Here is a 22,451-nt window from a genome sequence, read left to right as displayed (position 1 = left end):
TCTATATTATCAAATTACATTTTTAAAAATGTTTATAAAGTCAGTTCCTTCACCTGTGAGATAATTTGGCTCAAATTCTAAAATGTTTATAATGTTTTATTTTAAACAATTATTTATTAACATTTTCCTGCATATAAGATAAATATGGAGCCTGCCTTTACAGTGCACTCAGTGTAGTGGTCAAAGTAAATGATGTAATTTGAATAAATCAAGTGTTGTATTTTATGTGTGAAGAAAAAGAGGTTCTCGGGCTGGAGATATGGCTCAGTGGTTAAGAGCACTGACTGCTCTTCCAGAGGACCCGGGTTCAATTCCCAGCACCCACATGGCAGCTCACAACTGTCTGAAGATCCAGTTGCAGGGAATCTGACACATTCACACCAATGCACATAAAATAAAGTTAAATAAACCATAAAAATATTAAAAAAAAAAAAAAAGAAAGAAAAAGAGGTTCTCCAACAGAAGCGGGTAGGTAGGAGACATGGAGGAAGAAATGATGCTCAGGCTTGGATCTTGAAAGATAACATCTGATCTTGAAAAGAATGAAGGCTCAGAAATGATTTCTGAGCAGAGAAAGGAGAATGATCAGAGGAGTGGAAAATCAACAATCGAGAAGGTGATGGTTGTCTTCTGTTGTATTAACCGTGTCAGAAAGTGGGGTTGGGAGAGCGGAGGGCCAGCTATAAAGTACACTTCTAAAGGTCTTGAATGCCACATGAATATTTCATGATTTTTTTCTGAATCCTTGGAGTTTTTGAGCAAATGAGTAGCATGATTAAATCCTTTAATTAAAATTATTTTACCTTCATTGAGAAGTGGAAAGACATTGTGGGCACAAATTGTAACCAGTTATATGATCTGAGCAAGTTATTTAATCTTTATGCCTCTGTATCCCTGTCTGTAAATTAGAGATGCTGTTCATATCTCATGAAATTGCAAGGCTTAACTGTGCTAATTTATGTACTCCACACAGAATAGTGCCACACACACACTGATTCCCATGGAAATGATTACCATACATATTATTAAAGGTCATAGAATTTCAGTTATGTTTCGTTCAGGATTCTATGTTCTATGTAATCTCACCATAGTTACTTTAATATTGACATGTGGTTGTATGTCTTCCATAGAAAAGCACAGAAAACTAATTGAAAAATATTATCAAAGATGTAACCTTTTCTTATGTATTTAAATCTAGGTGAAGGAAAGGCAAGAATCAGAACTGAAACTCAAAGCATTTGCTCCTCCATATGTATGTACTGTGATCTTGAACTTAACTAATTTTAAAACTGAAAGTGGATTTGGCTGTTTTTGACTTTTTAAAAAAATTTCCTGTGTTTTAGGCTCTTCAGCCAGAATTATATTTGCTTCCTGTAATAGACCACTTAGGAAATGTTTATTCAGCATCTTCACCAGTTACTTTAGATGAACGGCACAGTAATAATGATACCACAGAGATTGATGGAATAATCCACAGACCAGATAGTATAACTTTATCAAAGGATGAACCTGGAGATCCAACTGTGTTGGAAAATGTTTGGAAAGACTTTACAAATCAAGAAGAAGGTGATTTCAACTAAAATGGGGAAAGCAGAGTTTCTTATATATAGAAATTGAGCAGTCAAGCCCATATGCAAATTTTGAGCAAATCTAACCTTACAAATAAAAGGAAAATACAAGGGAAGCTGTAGTTCAATTGGAACTTAAAAATGTACAGGTGGGAAAGGAAAACAATTAAAATACTCTGTTAAAGATGAAATGAGGGCTAGGAGGAAGCCCAGAGTCTAATGTGCTAGACTTGCAAACATAAGAGCTGGGATTCAGCACACAGAGCACTCATTAAAACAAACAAAAGCTGGGCATAATGGTGTGCACTTGGACCCCAGCATTGAGGAGGCAGAGGCAGGTAGAGCCTACCTGGTGAGCTCTAAGCCAGGGAGAAACCCTATCTTAAAAACACAGTGGTAGGACCTGGAGAGATGACTCAGGTTAAGTCATTTACTGTCTTGCCGAGGACCTGAGTTTGGTTCCTAGCATCCACATCAGGCTGATCACAAATGCCTTTAACTACAGCCCAGGAGATCTGATACCCTCTTCTGGCACCTGGGCTCATGTGTATATCCTCGCAAACACACATAATTAAAAAAAATACTAATTAAAAAATTAAAAAATCTTTAAATTCACACACAAAAGTAAATGACACCTGAAGGACACCTAAGATTGACATCTTGTTTGTTTCTATGTGTTCATGTCTACACACACACCCATACACACTATACACCTACACACACACAGTCATACACGTACAAAGTGGCAGATAAGCTTACATAAACAAATTTGTTTAGAAAAATGTCAGTTGATCATATCGTATTTCATGGGCTAAGAAGATGTGCAAGGAAAAATGGGTATACCAAATGTGAGGTACATCTCCCCCAAACTAATGAAAGCATCCATTGCAGCTGCAGGATTTTGCTTCCTAAGTATACTGCCATCTCAGTTTATTCTACATCAGATATTCCAAACATAATTTTCTTTAATATTTCCTGTGTTAATATTTAGTGTTAGTTGATGCCAATAGGATACTGAGTGAGATTCTTCATATTGGCATAGCTCTACTTTTCATTCATGGTAATCACCTAAGCACTAAGGGAAAAATTTGAAAGCATTCACAATAAAATCCAGAGTTGCCGAGTGGTACAAGGTGGAGTGGAGTGTCTAATGAAGATGTGATTACTGTATCAAATTTTGACTTGTGTCAGATTTCACACTACATGAATTATGATAACTGAATACAACTTTTTAAAACTTGTTGGGGATGTTAAATTACACAAATTCATCAAAATATGGTTATTTTGTATTTTACATTTATTTATGTGTCTCTGTGTGTGGAGGTCAGAGAACAACTTGTGGGAATGGGATCTCTCCTTCCACCATTCTGGGTCCCGGGATTTAAACTCAAGTCGTGAGACTTGATGAGTGCCTCTACCAGCTAGCCCATCTTCCAGTCTACAGATGTGGTTCTTAAATGGGGTTAATTTTTGGTACAAAGCAAAACAAAGCCCCTAAAATTTAGATGAGATGCTGTAATGCATGCTTGTTCTTAAAAGTTCCATAAACTGCAGTGTGTATCAATAATAAAGGTTAATGATTCTACTGCTCAGAAGTAACTTGTCACAATTTTGATATATGTGTTCCAAATATTGTTATTATAGTTTGAATATAAAATGTTTTTGTAAGACCATGTATTTGAAGATTTTGTCCCCAAATGCTGGTGAGGTTTTAGGAAGCTTGTGAAACCTTTGGACCATGAGCCTGTAGGAGTGGGGGGTGGAATGTCATAGCTTGAATATGAATGTCCTCTACAGGTACATGTGTGTGAACGTCTGGTCCCCAGCTTGTGGTGGTGTTTTAGGAAGTTATGGAAGCCTGCATGTGGGGCCTTGTAATGAATCTTTTTCTGTCCAACCAGCCAGCTCCCAAATAATGACATGGATACTTTTATTAATTATGAAAGCTCAGCCTTAGCTTAGGCTTGTTTCTAACTTGATCTTATGACTTAAATTAACCCTTATTTTTTAAATCTGTGTTCTTCTATGTGCTCATTGCCTCCATTATATCCATCCTGCTTATTCCACCTCTGGCTGGCAACTCTGCCTTCTTCCCAGCATCCTTTCTGCCTAGAAATTCTGACTAGCTATTGACTGTTCAGTGTTTTATAAAATCAAACAGAGTGACTGACACATCTTCACAGTGTACAAAAAGATTATTTCACATTTTCCCTTTTTTGCCTTAAAAAAAGGAAGGCCTTAATTCTATTGCATAGTAAAACTAAGATAAGAACAATTATCAGGAAAGAATTACATTCACAATGTTAAGTCCATTTGTATTTGGAAAATTTAGAGATAATACTCCCTTATCTACCCTTAGTACCAAGTTTTATACCTAAACCACCTTTTGTCTTAACTTGTATTACCATCCTAAAAATATCTTTTTAGATTTTTTTCCAAGATGGTTTCTCTGTAGTTTTGGAGCATGCCCTAGAACTCGCTCTTGTAGACCAGGCTGGCCTTGAACTCACAGAGATCTGCCTCCTGAATGCTGAGATTAAAGGTGTGCACCACCACCATCCAGCTCTTTTTAGATCTTAAAACATATTTTTAGATAAACAGCTTAAGCTTTTATTTTTCTCAATCTTATAAACTTTACATATCTTATGTTTCTTTTATGAATTTGGTAACAAGGAAAACTGTAAAATCATAACTATCTAGTCTTAAATCTCCATCAGAGACCCAAGAAGAATAAAACATACTTGAGTAAACAGGAAGTGCAGTAAAAGCAACTTCTAAAACTGGACAGTCACCCCAGGGTTCCCTCTGTAACATTGATGAATCCATCTTTGGCCTATTGGCCTAGAATATCTGACAGACTTTTCTATGAAGCAGGAATTTTGAAGGACTATCCTACCTTGTCTTGGAAAAGTTCAGCAGTCACCTTCGTTTGTGTTCTGCCCATCCAACTTGGATAGCACATTATCTGAAGTTGAGGCAAGCACTAGTTTTTGCATAAATGGCTAGCTTTTACCACACAGAAAGCAAACTTCATGACAGTTGGGATTGAAATAAGATCTTGAAGTCAGGGACTTCTAAGACTTAAACAGTGTGCTTCAGCACTAAGCCACTTTCAAGAGAAAGAAATAGTGATGTCATACCTGCTATGTTAATGCCAGGACCAGAGCATGGTTTTGTTAAAAGCCCATGTTTATAGCACTGGACTAGAGGCATATTGAATTTTCTTTATTGATTTAAAATGTTATATGTATTATTAGTACTCTGTACTGTCAAATGCCTTTTCTTTGCTTAAATTTCTCTTATCTTTGTCACAAACAAGCACAGTTGCGTAGATATTACATGTTGCCCTACTACTTTTTATTGATGGTAGAAATGACAAATATGTGTCTTATATTCCTACCAAACTGGACCCACAAATCTAGTAGGTTTTTCATTGTCACTTCTTTTCTGGGTGTAGCAGGGTGGTGTTTCACTATTACTTTTAAGCAGCTGTTGTATACAGTTTTTATTCATTTAACATTAATTAGATCGTTTTGAAAATTCCCATTTGCTTGACTTTGTCAATATAAACTGGGAATGTGGTAGCTAAATTTAAAGTGATTTAGCTTCAAGGTGAAAAAAATGCTTTGTTTATGTGTTTTGGGTTTTGCCTGGATGTTTTGGTCTGTGCACCACATTCATGCAGTGTCCAAAGAGGACAGAAGAGGACATTGGATCCCCTAGGATAAGAATTACAGGTAGTTGTCAGCCACCATGTTGATGCTGGGAGTCAAACCCAGATCCTCTGGAAGAGCAGTCCATGAACCATCTCTCCAGCCCCCACAAAATAATTTGACAAACTTTGTAAAGTTACTTTAGAAATGTTAATTTGGCTCACTGTTTTTAAATAAAATTTTAAATATTGATTTCGGGGGGAAATAATCTACAAAGGTCTACATTATCAGTTAGGCCCATGGATCTTTACAAATATTTATAAATAGTCTTCACTAATAAAGGTATATTTAAAAATTATTGTTCTTTAAATTTTTTAAAGATTCATTTTTAAAAATTATTTTCTGTGTATGGATGTATTGCCTGCATCAGTGTCTGTGCACCATACATGTGCCACTGCCTCGGAGGCCAGAAGAGAATATCAGATCCTTGGAGGCTGTTAGCTACTGTGTGGGTGCTGGGAATTGAACCTGGATGTTCTGGAAGAGCAGTCAGTGTTCTTTAGCTGCTGAACCATCTCTCCATCCCCTAGAATTCTATTTTTAAAGGGAGATTTTACAAGTGAAAGTGTATATGAAAGTTTCCTTCTGTTTTCATACCAGCATTTTCTTTAGTAGGTTTCTCAGATTATTTAAAAAATATCTTTAGACAAAAGGTTTTATAAAGACTTAAGTCTGATAAAACCGAACTTATTTCCTCTTTCAGATTCATGTTGCACATAAAGAAATATGCAGTAGCAAGTATGCACATGTAGGTGTTTGTTTTATTGATGAGAGTGGGGGATCAGTTGAGTTCACTAGAGAATCTTATTCATATGAACTAATATTTTCGAAACTTATTCTGGAAAATACGCATTTGTATTTGCAAAGTTTGTGACATAAGATTTTAAGATATACATATGAAAACAATGCTTATTTTACTATTTTCCTAATAATTGTACTTTATTTACCATGCATGACCATAAACATCAGCTGAGGAAGGCCAGACTACACAAAACCACCAAGGAAGTTCTGAGGTGCCAGGATCATTGGAAGAGTCAAATGATTGTTTGGGGAACCTAAAAAGGTAATTGGTATAAATGGTAATTACACATACCCTAATCTGGAGTATAAGGAAAAGAATGTATTTATTTATACAACATTTAGATTATAGTCTTTTCAAATTAAGCAACAATTGTATAAGCAAAATCATTTTATTTACAAAAGAATTATGTTTCTAAAACTTTTAATTATTTTTGGGTATTTTTGGATTTTTTGAGAAACTTAATTATTTTTAACCCTACCATAATGGATCCATAGAGCTGTCTCATTTTACTACTCATTTTAAATATAATTTATGTTGATTATTAATGAGTTTGAAATAAAATAGATAGCCCAGCATCAGTATGAGTCTTTTTTTTTTTTTTTTTTTTTTTTTTTTTTTTTTTTTTTTGGTTTTTCGAGACAGGGTTTCCCTGTAGTTTCTAGAGCCTGTCCTGAAACTAACTCTTGTAGACCAGGCTGGCCCTTTTTTTTTTTAAATAAGAGGTGGAGTTGCACTCTGATGCCCAGGCTGGTCCTGAGCTCCTCGGCTCGAGCAGTCTTCTTCATCCATGGAAAAAGTCAGGAACACTGATACCAGCCACCCATCTGGCTTTGAGGTTAACTTTAAACATTTTCAAAGTTATGTTTGTATTTATATAGCATCACTCATGTATGAATATGTAGGTTCTAATACTCATGGAATAAAGTTTAATGACTTTCAAATCTGTTATTCTCTTTTAAGTCCATATCTTTGGAAAGATGATGATGATAATACAGCTATCAATAGATGGCAGGCCAAACCGGTATGGTATTAAAATTTTTACCTAAATGTAGCATTGCAACATACTAATAATACAGAAATTAAAATTTTAGCTATACCTTAAATACCCACTTTTATTTATAATTCCATAGATATGTTGTAGTATCAGTAATATCAATAGTGGTTCAATTTTTATATCTGCTTTGGTGAAGAAATAATATGCCTAAGTAAGTGGAATGAAAATGTTATCCACAATAGCTTTTTAGATCATTTTTTTAAAATGCTTTCATTATTTTTAAGGTACTTTAACCTTTAATTAGATAATTTGTAATTGAATACACTGATAGGTGTATTTCATTAACTCAGCTTTTAGATCAGATTTCTTGCATGCGTTGAAAGGATAGATAGTAGTGGCTGATGTTATTATCAGTTCTCAGTTACTAGCAGTGTGGCTTTGGATCTGCTGTTTCATGTGTCTAGGAACAGTCTAAAAGACCTAATGGACAATATTTATATTGCCAGTTTATTCTGAAGAAGTGAAAACATGGAGAGAATTTCGTAAATATCTGCAGCATGAATTAGGACGCTCTTAAGATGCTAGTAATACTAGATTGATCACCAGGCTTTATTCTAAGGATTTTACAAATATCGATTCATTTGATTCCCTTTCCCCTGCAAACAACACCAAACCTTATGAGGTAGATATGATTATAAATATTGATTGTTGACTTAATTGGATTGAAATATGGCTAGGAATTAGTAAGGCTCATTTCTGACTGTGTCTATGATGGTGTTTCCAGAGAGATAGTGGTGAAGATCCTAAATGGAGACACCACCCTCCAGCATGCTGGGGATCTGTACAGAATACAAGGAGAGGACGGAAGAAGTCCATTGGTAGACATTCTTGTTCTGGTGCCTGGCTACTCTGAGGTAGTTTTCTGGATCACACAGTCATGTTGCCATGTGTCTGCCTCATCACAGACACATCAGTACTAGAGAAAACCAGCTGTGACCTGAGATCACTGAAACTAGAGCTGAAATAAACCTTTCCTTCCTGCAGCCATTGCCAAACGCAGGCATTTCAGTAGCTGAGCAGCTCTTTTATACCAGCTTAACTCAACGGAACTCTCATCTTGGCCATTAGCCTCCAAGAAACAGCTCTTCTTTCAAAGCACTTCCTCCTTCAGAAACTGTCTGCTCGTGATAGCCATCTCCAGTCTTGTGTTTTCAGTGTCTTGCTTTTGGATCCTCTCGTTCAAAGTGCTATGATCTACCAAATATTGCTCTTGGTGGAGTCCTTCCGCTCTAGAATGGAGCAGAGTTGACATTTTTGTGCTGTCTGTATATAGTGCTCTGTAATAGAAAGTGTGCGTCCAACTTTGCTTAATTGTGAGCTCCTGGCCACACTCTGGGGTATAGTTCCTATTTCCACACTTGCATGTAACATGCAGGATTCTGTGACCTTATGCTGTCATCATAGCATGGCAAGACTTGAGTTATCAAGAACAGGTAAAAATATGAAAACTAAGAAAATTAAGGCAAGACTTGGCAAGATGGCTTGGCAGGTTAAGGAATTTAACACAAAGCTTGATGACACCAGGACCAACTTGATGGAAGGAGAGAAGTGAGTCCTGCAAGTTCTCCTCTGAACCCCACCAGCCATACACCAGATACAAAAACAAGTATATACATACAAAAGGAGGTGGGGGGAGGAAAAGTTGAGGAACTATAAACATAAGCAGAGAAGGTAGGGCTTGTAAGGATAAGATAGATAAAAAACAATACGTTTACATTTTGAAAATGTGGTAGACTCATCTCATTAATTTTTTTGGCAAGTATAAATTATCAAAATTGACAGGGTGAAAAAAAATCAATGACCATCTTAAAAACTTTAAGAAGCTATTATATTAAGTGACTAAGATCAGAAATCTTAAACAGAAATCACACTTAGAAAGATAATGAAGTCTAAAGTCTTTGTTTATACTGTCTTCATAAAATGTCCAAACCATAGTGAAATGCAGAGACGAGAGATGAGAAATAATCTCTAGCTGCAAAGGTAGAATTGGGGTTCATCACTTCGTAATAAGAAGGACATTGTCGGTGTGCTTTAGCAAACACTGTGGACAGACTACAGAATGCTTCACACTGTCAGGTTCTGCTCATTCCCTTGCTTGCTTTCAGGTGCATGACAAGGAGCACATCACCCTACCAGATCTTATTGATTTTCCTTCATTTCCTTCTCAGCGAGTTTCTTCAAGATTAACAGATTCTTCGTTGTTACAAATTGAGAGTAAGTATTTGTAACACCATAAGTATGAATATTCTGTGTGAGGCACAGTTAACTGTGTTAACGAAGAGTTATAATTTAATGGCCAAAAAATTTGCACTTATGGATTTTTTAAACTTATGGAGGTAGATGTTGGGAATGGTTATAAAACATTGTAAGAATGGTAATGCCACTTAACTGTACAGTGAAAATAGTTAAATGGAAAACTTTGTTAAAAATATTGTACTATATATTTTATGTCATTTTAATTTTGACTACACTGTATATTTAGTCACTAATATTTCAATCTCAAATATGCATTTTCTGTATAAGATATAAATAAGCACAGTAACTTTGGGCCCAAAATAAATTTACCAAAAATAGGAAACTAAAAGAAAAAAGATAACTTAATCTGACTTTCTAGTTTCACACATCTTTGTAAATGCAGAAGAAATATACTATTTTATAAACCCAAGCAAATCAAAATGTCTCCTCCATATTCTCCATAGTGGTAAGAGCAGAAAGAAAAACATACATTCTGAATAAATTTTGTTCTCTTTTATACACTTTCAGGTTTTTAACTCTGTCTTTTGGGATATGAAACATCTTTTAGCTTTTCAGAATTGATGAGTATGGGTTATAATCTCTCTAGGAGAGAAGATTATTGAACAAATGAAACAAGTAAAGGAAGAAAGAAAATATCTGGAAAATGTTAGAGAAGAACTATTAAAAAAAGTTGAAAAGCTGTTTGAACAAAATAAATCAAAACGATATCATGGTAAGTTTATTAAACAGATTTTATAACTATAAAGAAAACTAACCCTAAATTCTACAAAATTGATAGTTTCAGTATAACTAATACAATCAAAATTAGTAATTGTCTCACTTGTTACAGTACATAATTGAAGTACATTAATATAGAAATACAAGTACATTAATATAGAATATAATATGTAATTGAAGTACATTAATATAGAAAATAATCATTTTATTTTAAGCAATAAATGCTTTGCATAAGGCTTTGTAAATTAAAACTCAAATATTTTTGCTGTCAAAACAAATTCCCTCATTTATTAAGTAAGTATAAAGTGTTTAGCATATTTAGATACTCTCATAAGGGCTGAGACGATACAATAGCTATACAGTCAGGAAAATGATAAGCAAGTTAAGAATAAATGATACATCATGTTTAGTGCTTTATAGAGGAAATTCATAATTGTATGTATAGAAATTTCAAGGAGGAACACATAAACGGGATGGAAGAAACAAAGCCTTGCAGAAGGAGTTGGTGCTCCACGCCTTCCTCCATGTTCTTCCCTCGCCATCAGCTTCTGCTCAGCTCACTGGGTTGTTTCCTACAGGTCATTCCAGGTCGTGTATCACCTGAAGCCATCTTTAAGTCTTTGAACTGCCGTAGCTGCTTAATTTGGGCGTGTATGTGCCTTGCTGCTTTCCTAATATGGATGAATGAGGGAACTTAAGGGGGAAAGTCATTTTCTTGCAATAAAACCAGAAGCAATATGATTTGAGCTAGTAGGAATGAATGGAAATGTGAGCCAGAGCAAGGAAAGTATAGGATGGTGGTTTGAGAAATACTAAATGATTTGAGAGGGCTTCATTTTGGGTTGCATTTGAGGATTATGAAGAAAAAGCCATATGTGGAATTGATCTATTTTAGAATTCTTAATTTATAGCAAAATACTAAAAGTTTAAATCCTCAAAGTGACTGAAGGCCACGGACCATTTCATAAGCTATGAAGAATGTGCTTAAGAATATTGAATTGTGGGCTGGAGAGATGGCTCAGAGGTTAAGAGCATTGCCTGCTCTTCCAAAGGTCCTGAGTTCAATTCCCAGCAACCACATGGTGGCTCATAAACCATCTGTAATGAGATCTGGCGCCCTTTTCTGGCCTTCAGGCACACACACAGACAGAATACTGTATATGTAATAAATAAGTATTTAAAAAAAGAATATTGAATTGTTACCTTGAAGTAGGGACTTAACCCTGAGTAATACCGAGTCAAATTAACACTGGCCTAGAAGTCATGGGGCCTAGATTCTAATACTAAGTCAGTCTTTTACTTAGGCAAGTTCCCTTTTTCTTGTGTGTCTTACTCTTTTCATATCTAAAATGAAAATTGAGTCACTTTTTACTTCAGAAGAAATGTACATACTCACCTACACACACAAAATATCAGATATTTAGTGATCCTACTATGTGCTAAGTATTAATTTAAATACTAAGGATGCAACAATGAACAGAATCGACCTGGACTTGGCCCTGCTATGAGGAATGTGCTTCCAAACAGTAGGGGACTGACAATAAGACAATATCAGCTAGTGATCAGAATTTCAAAACTATTTTAAAAGAGCACAGTTGGCTGGAGAGGTGGCTTGGCAGTAAGAGAACCGGCTGCTCTTTTAGATGATCCAGGTTCAATTCTGAAAAACCATGTAACAGTTTACAATCACCTGTAATTCCAGTTCCAGAGGATCCAGTACTACCTTCTGGCCCCTATGGGCAATGCACACACATGGTGCCCAGATGGACATGTAGACAAACACACACACACACACACACACACACACACACACACACACACACACACAGTTGAGAGGAATGCAGCATGGTACTTTAGCTAGGGTTCCCAGAAAGGCATTTCTGAATAGAGATACCCAAATCAGATTAATGAGGCAGGCATTGTAAAGAAATACCAGTCTGCATAAGAGGAATAGTAAATATCCAAGTGAAGAGATAAGGATGGCCTTGTGGTAGTCAGGCTTGAAAAATGCCCAGGGTAAATAGAACATGCTAAATAAAGTGAAATGTAGTCAAAAAAGTGAGAAAATCAGAAAATCCAAGTCAAAAGATTGGATTTTATTCTAAATAAGATTAGAAGCTCTTGGAGGATTTTAAACTAGATTACACAATCTTAAAAACATTTTGGGACCAAGTATTGTGACACACACCTTTAATCCTAGCACTTGGTAAGCAGAGGTAGGCTGATCTCTGAGTTCAAGCCCAGCCTGGTCTATACAGTGAGTTCCAAGATAGACAGGGCTTACACAGTTGTAGAAGTTCCTTGGTAGAATTTTTGGGATCACTTATGTAAACCATCAATCATATCATCAGCAAACAGTGAGAGTTTGACTTCTTTTCTGTTTTGTATCCCCTTGATCTCCTTTTTTTGAAATTCTTCTACCTATTATTCTTAGATTTGGCCTTTTCATTGTGTCCCATATTTCCTGGATGTCCCAGACCAATGCCTGGACCCACAGAGGTCCTGGCTCAGGCCTATTCCCTCTGAGGTTCCAGACTCATGCCTGGCCCCACAGAGATCTCTGGTTCCTGCCTATTCCCTCGCAGTTCCCAGGTTCACTCACACCCAGACTGGCAGATGTCCTGGCTCAGGCCTAGTTACTGGTAGGTCCTAGACTCACGCCCAGACCCACAGGGGTCCTGGCTTAGGTCTACTCCCTTGCCGGTCCCAGATTCACGTCCAGACCCTCAACGGTCTCTGGCTCTGGCTCACTTGCTCAGCGGTTACTTCCCTGTACCTGTTCCAGTGGAGATCGCTGACTCTGAATCTGGTCCTGCCAGTGTCCCGGGACTGGATTTGCTCCTGGCTTCTGCTCCCCTTGGAGCTTTCCCTCCCTTTCTTCATTTAGCATCAGGCCTTTGTATAAACTTCTCATTTCCTTGAGCTCAGGAGTTGGCTCCAGTATTACAGTCCCTGTGCTCCTCAAACTTATGTTTTGTATTTTTTGCTCCACTTGTTCTTGTTCATTCTAGATCTGTATGAGTGGTCACTCATAACAATGTGACACAGTCAGTACTATGTTGTCTTGAAGTTTCTGCTGCCATTATGTTAGTCCAAAACTATTCAATTTAACCTCAGGGAAATTATTAGGAGAAAAACAAAAAGCAACCACTTTCTTTGCCAAAATATTACAATAGTTGTCTCTACCCAGTTGCTAATAGTGTTCGCCTCTGAAACCTCTTGAGCTGGGCCTCATAGTCCACATTGCTCTCTTCACTACTGTCCTTCAAGTTCTTACTAGGATGACCTGTTAAACCAGTTTACAGCAGCCACTCTTCAAAGTCACATTCCACATACAACATGCTAACCAGCCACAGCAATACCCTAAACCGTAATACCAACTTCTCTCTCTCTTACTTAGTTTATTGCTGTGAAGAGACAACCCAAGACCAAGGAACATCTTTATAAACAAAAGCATTTAGTGTGGTGGACTTTGTTAACAGTTTCAAGGGGATTCTATGAGCATTATGACAGAGAAGCATGGCAGCAAGCAGACAGGATATAGCACTGGATGCAGTACCTGGGAACTTACATCTGATACAAGGCAGGAGGCAGGGGGGGGGAGAGGAGGAGAGGGGAGATGGGGAGTTAGGAGGGAGAGGGGAGAAGAAGGGCAGAAAGAGAGTAGAGAGAGAGAGAGAGAGGGGAGAGAGAGAGAAGAGAGAGAGAGAGAGAGAGAGAAGAAGTAGCTCGAGCTTAGAGCCCTTGCCTGGCATGGAACTTTTGAAACATTAAAGTCTGGCTTCCTTCACCTCAGTGGGTACAATCTCCAGATAGGCCACACCTCTCAATCCTTCTGAAAGAGTTTTACTAACTTCGCACCAAACCGTCAAGTATATGAGCCTGTCTCATTCAAACCAGTGCACTAAGTATATTACTATCTAGCAGACATTTTTTTCAGCTTTAGGTCTCTAAGAACTGAAAACAAGGAAAGAAGGAAAATGTTTTAAATTGATATATATGTATTTTTTTTTAACTCTAGGATTCTTTCTACCTTAAAACTTTAGTTCTTTAACATAATGATTCACAACCTCCTAGTTTGTGACCCTTCAATATAGTTTCTCATGTTGTGGTTTCCCTGACCATAAAATTTTTTTGCTACTTCATAATAGTATTTTTGCTACCATTATGAATTGTAATGTAAATACCTGCGTTTTCCAATTATCTTAGGCAACCCCTGTGAAAGGATCATTTAATCCTCAAAGAGGTCACAGCTGACAAGTTGAGAACCACTGCTTTAACGGTATCCACCTGTAACTTTTGTAGTTTGTGTTTTGTTTGTAGTCTGTGATAGCTGGAAGAAAAAATACTTGGATACCAAGAAAGTCACAGCATCATTGGAGGAAGTTTTAACAAAACTTCGAGAAGATTTGGAACTTTACTATAAAAAACTCCTCATGCAGCTTGAAGCCAGGGAGATCAAGATGCGACCAAGGAATCTGGCAAATATCTCAGATTCAAAGGTACTATTAACTGTTCTCCCTTCCTCTAGAAAAGTTCTGTGCAGGAAGTATGCTTTAATTTGTGCTTTATTTAGATTCTCCAGGTTACTTGGAGCAAAACTTGCTTGGACAGTAAAAAACAAAGTCCCTGGCCTGCTGAGGAGGCACAGAGTCAGAAGATAATGTTCTTAGGGCCTTGACGCTGTTATTTCCTCCCTGTCGTGTTGTTGGCTTCCTAAGACAGCTTTTTTCTAAGAACAGCAGTAGAGTTGAAAGTAGCTGATAGGATCGTATGTTTTTAACACAGGAGAGAAACCTGTCCCAGAGTGCTTGGGTGTTCTGAAAAAGGGTTATTCCAAGATGTAATTTCAGCTCTCTGTCGTAGCAAGGAGAAACAGCTTCTATGAACTGAACTTCCAATGGCCATGCAAAGGCTTAGTTACTGATTGTCACATTGAAGTTGTTTCGGGGGTAAACAGGTTCCTCATACCAAAGCCATGGTCTAATCTGTATGTTTTCTGAAGGAAAGTGTCACACTCCTGCCACTTTTGTCCTTATTGTCACTGTCTGCAGTACCCAGAAATTCAAGACCTCCTGGTGTGCCAGGCGCATCTTGTGACCAAATTCATGCAAAGACTGTAGAGCCGCTTCCCAAAAACATCCCTGTAGCTTAGAGAAAACAATCACTGTTTTTCATGATGACATCTTCAAGGTCTAAGAACTTCCAGAAAACAACTGTTCATTCTGATATTTACCCTACATACAGTGAAAGGCAGCTATTTCATTCTAATGTTTAACCTCGATATAGTGATTCTACTAGGTTTCCTATGACACAGAGTCGAGTCATGAAATATAAAAATCTTTCCTTTAGTTTTGTGGAGGTTAACTAGGCAGAACTCTGGTTCAGTAACAAATGCTCTGGTTGCCTTAGGCTAATTAGCATTACAAAAAAATCAATAACTGATAAACAAGAGTAAGGTGCTAATAGAGCTAGCTCACTGTAGTCCTATGGGTAGGGGGAGATACGGCACCCACAGAACTCAAAATTACTGATATTCTATGGAATTCTTTAAATCATGGAATTTTGATCAACTCATTTTTTTTCCTTGAGACAATCTTGAATCTTACATCACAGACAAGAGTATCCTTTATTGTATAATTCTACCACATAATTAAATAGGCAAAAATAAATAAACCAGCATTCATTTAAGTTTGTTTTTTGTTAGATTGATCTTACATATCCAAAAGATTTAAAGATATGTTAATTTTGATGATGACTTCACTTTGATAGTGGCATGATGAAATAGATAATGTTTTACTACTTTAGGTAAATTTAAATAAAATCCAAATAGGCTAAAATAATTACTTAACATATTATTCAATACTATTTTAGCCTAATTAATATTTTTATCATATAATTTTATTGGTTCTATGTAGTGGCATTTTATAAATAAAGCTTGCCAGAAGACCGGAGAGTAAAACAGCCCCACAGGTCAACCTTACAGAGCAAGCAGTAGTAACACATACCTTTAATCCCAGTAGCCACACTAGTTGCCATAGAAACAGGGTGGCACATTGAAGGTATAAGTCACAAAACAATCCCACACCAGTTTGGAATTATGATTAATAAAAGGGTTATTTATTTAAAGGGAAAACTTACAGATCACCGTCCTAGACAAAAGCCCTCTGCGCAACCAGGAATAGAGTCTAGTAACCATTTATGGAGCCCAAAGCGAGAGAGAGAGAGAGAGAGAGAGAGAGAGAGAGAGAGAGAGAGAGAGAGAGAGAGAGAGAGAGAGAGCTGGGCTACCACTGCTTTTTAAAGGGAAAGAGACCATGCCCAAGTATGTATCTTAAAGGCTATTGACTAAAGGAGCAGAAGGAGCTCCTGCAGCAGTGCATGTCTTTAATCCCAAAACTAGAGGGGATTATAAAACAGGAGGAGACAGCTCTCAGTCACAGTCTCATTCTGAGATTCCTGGAGGCAGGATCGCCATTTCAGACTGAGGTAGAGGTTAAGAGCTAGTGGCTGGCTGTTTTGCTTTTCTAACCTTCAGGTTGAACCTCAATTTTTCTCTCTTGAGTTCTTATTTAATCATGCTTCATTTGGCACCAAAACATTAGGCAAGAATTTCTACATATAGCCTGAGAAAGCTTTAAAAAAATGATTCTGGACAGACAAAAGAACAGAGTCAAGCATGGTCTCTTGATAGCAGCATTTTCTCTGGTAGGCTCTGTTTGCTGGAGGCAAGCAGTTAGCAAAAACATCATAGTTCTTTTAAGAGGCCCAGCCACCAAACTCTTAAATGGTGTTTACAAGCAGCCAACAGCATCCTTCTTTGGTAGTGGCATGGACCTAGAAACTCTACAGGGTTGTGGTAAAAAATGTGACTCCCACCAGTACCTCTGCCTTGAAGCTAGACTCTCAGAAAGCCAAGGAGTGGGAAGAATCCAGTTGTAAAAGCCATGGCTTTAATCCTAGTCATGTCTTTTATCAGACTAAAGACTCGTGGTTAGAAAAAGATATTGATATACAGTAAAGACAGATTCAGAGGGGGAATAAAAAGAAAAAAAATTAAATGGTTACAGTGTGTTTAAAAATATTCATAGGCGTGGGAGAGAAAAGAAAAAGGATAAAGAAAGTCCTTTTAAAAAGACATATTGTCAGATGTGGTGCCACACATGTTTAATCCTGTGAGTTTAATCCTGGGAGTTTGAGGCCCAGGCATGGTGGTACATACCTTTAGTCCTAGCACTTGGGAAGCAGAGACAGGTAGATCTCTCTGAGGTTCAGGCTAGCCTGATCTACAGAGTAAGATCCAAGGAAACAGATGCCCTGTCTCAAAAACCAAAAATTAAAAAGAAAAATAATTATTTTTAAGAAAAAGCCAAGTAAAGATGGAAAATACAGAGAGTCTAGATACTGAATGTTGCCTTGACATCAAAATTTAAGTCAAAAGTTGTTACTTTGGAGAAGAAGTTTTGCTTTTATTTCCACAGGAAATTAAGGTTTGATCTAGGAAGATCCCCTGAAAATTTTCTGATAGGAGCAGATAGCTCAGAAGATCCAACATCTCAGAGCACCTCTGTTGCAGTTTCCTCTAAGTTCTACATCCAGAACAGCCTTAAAACTTCTGACTGAGATGATCCTGCCTCACAGAATACAGCAGTCAGTACTTGGCCATAATGCTAAATTTCTTTTGGGTCCCTATGAGATTATCAGCACCCCCAATTAGCAGGAAGTAGCCTAGAAAACTATGACCACATTCCCAACAAATGGATCATAGATGTTTGTCTTTGTTTAGTGTGTTGATTACAAGTTGTTATGGATAATGGTCAGGAAAAAGGTAAACAAAGGAAATGAAATTGAGGTTCTTGTTTTGAAAAGAAAAAAAAAGATATAGATATGTTAGGATAAAATAGTAGGTTATTGAACCTACTCAGAAAAGGAAAAGGGAGAACATAGATATGTTAAGATAGAAGGTAGATTATTGAATCTACTTTTATTTTTCTTAAGATTTATTTATTTTGTATGCAGTATTCTGCCTGCATGTATGCCTGCAGGCCAGAAGAGAGCACCAGATCTCGTTACAGATGGTTGTGAGCCGCCAGTGGTTGCTGAATTGAACTCAGGACCTCTGGAAGAGCAGCCAGTGCTCTTAACCACTGAGCCATCTCTCCAGCCTTTGAATCCACTTTTAAAAAGCAAACTACTAGTTTCAGATGTTTTACATTTAAACTTTGGATTGGACTTTTGTATATTGTATACAAATTTTGTATAGTGATACAAATTTAAGACTAATTTTGTTAGAATATTATTTTCTTATGTTTCTACTCTGTTCAAGGTATTGTACCTATATCTCATTTAACAATTTAATGCAAATTTCTAGTCCTTGAAAATTATTATTACTAACTGTTTAGGATAATAACAAAATATAATTTAATAGTTAATCACCTAGTATAATCGAACTTATAGTCACATTAGGTATGTTTTTAAGGTCAAACAAAGATATAGATAGGTCATCTTCAAACACTTCAGAGTTCCAGGACAGGCACCAAAGCTACAGAGAAACCCTGTCTTGAAAAATACCAAAAAAAAAGCACTTTAGAAATTTACAGAATATGGCATTTAAGGTGTTTTAATAACCTAAGTTCTTCTTTTTTATGACAATAAGACATGTCTGATCCTGGCAGCACCAGTCTACTTCAGAGAAGATAATGCACATCAAATAACCTCCACATGGAGTTTTTTTGCTTTGTGGCAGAAGTAAGCCACTGTGCAAGAAAATGCCCCTGCCTCGACTGCTGACAGTATGTTGTCCTAATTAGACAAGCAGGTGACTTGTCTAAAGAAAGTGACTGCCAAACATTGTCAGTACAAGGAGGGACAGCCCTTTAGAATATCCTGCTTCACAGAAGTCTGTCAGATATGCTAGGCCTGTAGGCTGAAGATGGATGCCCCAACATTGCAGAGGAATTTTGGGTGACTGTTCAGGCAGCCAGATGTTTCTATAATTATTCACATTTTTTAGAAGTTTTTTGCTTGTACTCTGCTTACTCAATTAATATTATTTGCTTCTTGGGTCTCTGAAGGAGTTGAAGACTAGATAGTTAAAGTTTTCCTTATTTACCAGACACAGAAGTCAAGTTATGATAAAAAATAAATTAGGTACAAGACTTTGGACTCACCAAGATAGGATAGATATGGAATATTTTCTCTGAATTTGTCAAATGCAAATGGACAATACATTGTTGATATATTTTGGCCTGAAAATATTGTATTTAGTTATTGTACTTATTGTATATAGTTTTTCTTAAATTAGTTATAGCTTTCCTTTTTATTTTAGACAAAATAGGGAAATGTGGTGGCATTTTATAAATAAAGCTTGCCAGAAGACCAGAGAGTAAAACAGCCCCACTGGTCAGCTTTACAGAGCAGGCAGTAGTAACACACACCTTTAATCCCAGTAGCCACACTATTGCCATAGAAACTAGGTGGTGCATGCTTTTAATATCAGAACTAGAGCGGATTATAAAACAGGAGGCTACAGCTCTCAGTCACAGTCTCATTCTGAGATTCCTGGAGGCAGGATTGCCATTTCATACTGAGGTAGAGGAGAGCCATTGGCTGGTTGTTTTGTTTTTCTGACCCTCAGGTTGAACCCTAATTTCTCTCTCAGTTTTTATTAATCATGCTACAGTTCAGCATGAGAATTTGATTCACAAAGGAAGTTTAAATTTCTTTTTTTGTTGTTTTGTTTGTTTTCTGTATTTTGAGAATGGGTTTCTCTGTGTAGCCTTGGCTGTCCTGGAACTCACTCTGTTGACCAGGCTAACACTGAGTTCAGAGATTGCCTGCCTCTGCTTCCTAAGTGCTGGGGTTAAAGGGTTATGCCACCACAGTCATACTTGGAAGTATAAAATTCCTAAGTAACTTCTTAGTAAAGAGAACTGTACTGCATACATTTTTCAAGAAAAAGTGTTTGCTAATATCTTCATAAGATAATAGTGTTAATGATGTTAAATTGATGGTCAGTTTTACAAATATCCATTTTGTTTTCTGAGACAGGATCTTACCCAGTTTAGCCTCAAACTTGAGATCTTCCTGCCTCAGCCTCTGAATACTGAGAAGTATGTGTCATGATGCCAGGCTCAGTTTTTAAAAATAATAGATGATTAGAGGTAGAACAGGAGAGAAAAAGTCACTCCTAAAGCACAAGAGCTCAACAGAAAGGAATTTGAGTATCTACTCAAAACAGTAAGATTTTCTGAAATAGATTATTTTTGTGATCACCTCATAGTTTATGTTCATAAGGCTATTTATACTAAATACACAAATATTATTCTAAATAAATGATTTTCTGTCTCACACAGAATTATCTTATAATCCAGATCACTGAAGTACAGCATGCAATTGACCAACTTAAGAGAAAATTGGATACTGATAAAATGAAACTCATATTAGAAGTTAAGGTAATCTATATTTGTCCTAATCAGATTATAACATTCATCTTGAAATAAAATAGTTTAGAGTTTATCCTTAATATCAATATTGTAAGGGTAGCCACACTAACTCTTTAAAGTTGTGCACTTTAACAGCAAAGAATATGGATAAAAAATGTGGGAAGAAAACTAAATACTATAAAAAGATGCATGCTATAAGGCCAAAGAAATATTAAGTAAAATTTTACTAGAAGTAATTAAAAGTTAAAGGATCATGTGGATCCGTATAATATAAACAGAAAAACACTATTTAAAAATAGTTTAAAAATACTATTTAATAGTGTTTTTAAACACTACTTAAAAACTATTTAAAAATAGTTTTCTACATTTTTTGACATTCATAAATCCGACAAACCTAATAAGCCTCTAACTCCCACTTAATTTGTTCCCTTTTCTTGTATAATCATTTTATTGTTGTTATTTTCAAAAATATAAAGTATGGCTCTTCTGCAAGATGTTAAACTTTGAATTTTATTTATTCCTATCTACTACATGGGACAGTGCAGTTCTAGATGCAGTTCACTTCCCTAAAGGCTGCCTTAGCACTAGGATGCTTAGTACTTAGGGGGGAAAGAACACAGGATAACTTTATTAAGTAGTATGCGATAAAAAATAATTTGTCCAGTGAAGGAACTGTATATGTTCAGAATGTGGAGAAGAAGCCAAAGTTGAGACTTGTTTACCTGAGGATAGTGGAGATGCAGAAAGGAGGACATCTAAACTTTCAATCATGACTTCCTCCACTTTCTTCTGGAGAGCATGCACATTAGAGTTTACCTTCTGTATAGATTGTAACTTCACACTTGTGACTTATGACTTCACCCTAAATAGTAATTCAGTTTTAGAGACAAGAAATCTTACGGATTGGAAGAAAAAAAAAAATCCTGTATTTAATCATAGTGCCTAAAAGACATGTAACCAATAGTATTTATTGACTTCTGAATGAACCACCTAAAACATCCCCACCAATACCATTGAGAAATATGAGACAGAAAATCAAGCATATTTATTCAAGGTAGTGGAGCATAAGTAGTGCTTCTGAAGTTTAATGGTTTTATCTTAACAGAATTTGTTTAAAATGCAACATTTGACTTCATAAACCCAGGGGAGCCTGAGGTTCTTTATTCCTAACAGATTCATAGGTGGTGCTCATGCTTTTGGTTCATACACAGTACGTGGAATCAGGTGGCTGTTCCAAACTTGTAGTTTTACACTCTGAGCAAAGTACTCAGCCTTTTGGTTGGCTAGTTTTCTTAATTATAAAGTGAGGAAATCAAAGGTTTAAGACCCTTAGAAGCATTTTGGGCACAAGTGTATCCTATTATGTGTCTTAACTATCCATTTCCTAAAGGCTCTTGTATTCAGGATCCTGTTACTGCCTGTTTTACTTGTTACACACTGAGATTCTGAAGCTAAAGTTCCTTTCATTCTGTATTTTGAGACGTTTCAACTGCCCTTTATATACTCATAAAGGAGGTTATGTCATGCTGTTAGAATGCCTATTAACCAAAATGGGTAGCCAGCTTACTGTAGTGATCTCGTAAGAGTGAAGGCATGAGGGGTGAGGACAGTTCCTACCATGACATCCTTTTAGAAAGCTGAGATGAAGCTCATTTAAAAGACACCTCTTTCTACAGATGAGGAAACAAGCAGTTTCAGATTTACAGACACTGAAAGCTGAACTGACACAGAAGAAAATGGGTACATCCTTTCGACCACCAATATGTATGTTCATTTAACTTCTCTCTTGAAATTTTAGATAAGGATTTGAACAAAGTAAGCCATTTTGTTCCTTGCCAATATTTTATGTAAATCATAAGGTTGATGTATCAGTTAAGAATAAATTTAAAAATAAGA

The 22,451-nt window shown here is 36.5% G+C and overlaps 1 protein-coding gene across 5 annotated transcripts in view; it reads left to right on the top strand.

Annotated features, from left to right (window-relative positions):
- Positions 1–22,451, top strand: part of Spata1 (spermatogenesis associated 1) — a 41,634-nt gene that overhangs the window by 11,261 nt on the left and 7,922 nt on the right. The window contains exons 5-13 of one of the 5 annotated variants that reach the window (XM_038312042.1): positions 1,199–1,252; positions 1,344–1,566; positions 6,251–6,344; positions 7,044–7,104; positions 9,243–9,351; positions 9,980–10,105; positions 14,416–14,612; positions 20,466–20,564; positions 22,232–22,319. In XM_038312042.1, coding sequence (XP_038167970.1) covers positions 1,199–1,252; positions 1,344–1,566; positions 6,251–6,344; positions 7,044–7,104; positions 9,243–9,351; positions 9,980–10,105; positions 14,416–14,612; positions 20,466–20,564; positions 22,232–22,319 — 1,051 coding nt within the window. The remainder of the gene's footprint in view (positions 1–1,198; positions 1,253–1,343; positions 1,567–6,250; positions 6,345–7,043; positions 7,105–9,242; positions 9,352–9,979; positions 10,106–14,415; positions 14,613–20,465; positions 20,565–22,231; positions 22,320–22,451) is intronic. The other 4 variants (XM_038312045.1, XM_038312043.1, XM_038312046.1 and 1 more) reach the window with 4 other exon arrangements.

The sequence above is a fragment of the Arvicola amphibius genome, chromosome 14 (assembly GCF_903992535.2).
Source record: "Arvicola amphibius chromosome 14, mArvAmp1.2, whole genome shotgun sequence".
In the NCBI taxonomy this organism is placed as follows: Eukaryota; Metazoa; Chordata; class Mammalia; order Rodentia; family Cricetidae; genus Arvicola; species Arvicola amphibius.
The sequence above is the reverse complement of the archived record's forward strand: the minus strand, read 5'-3'. Positions and strand labels throughout refer to the sequence as shown.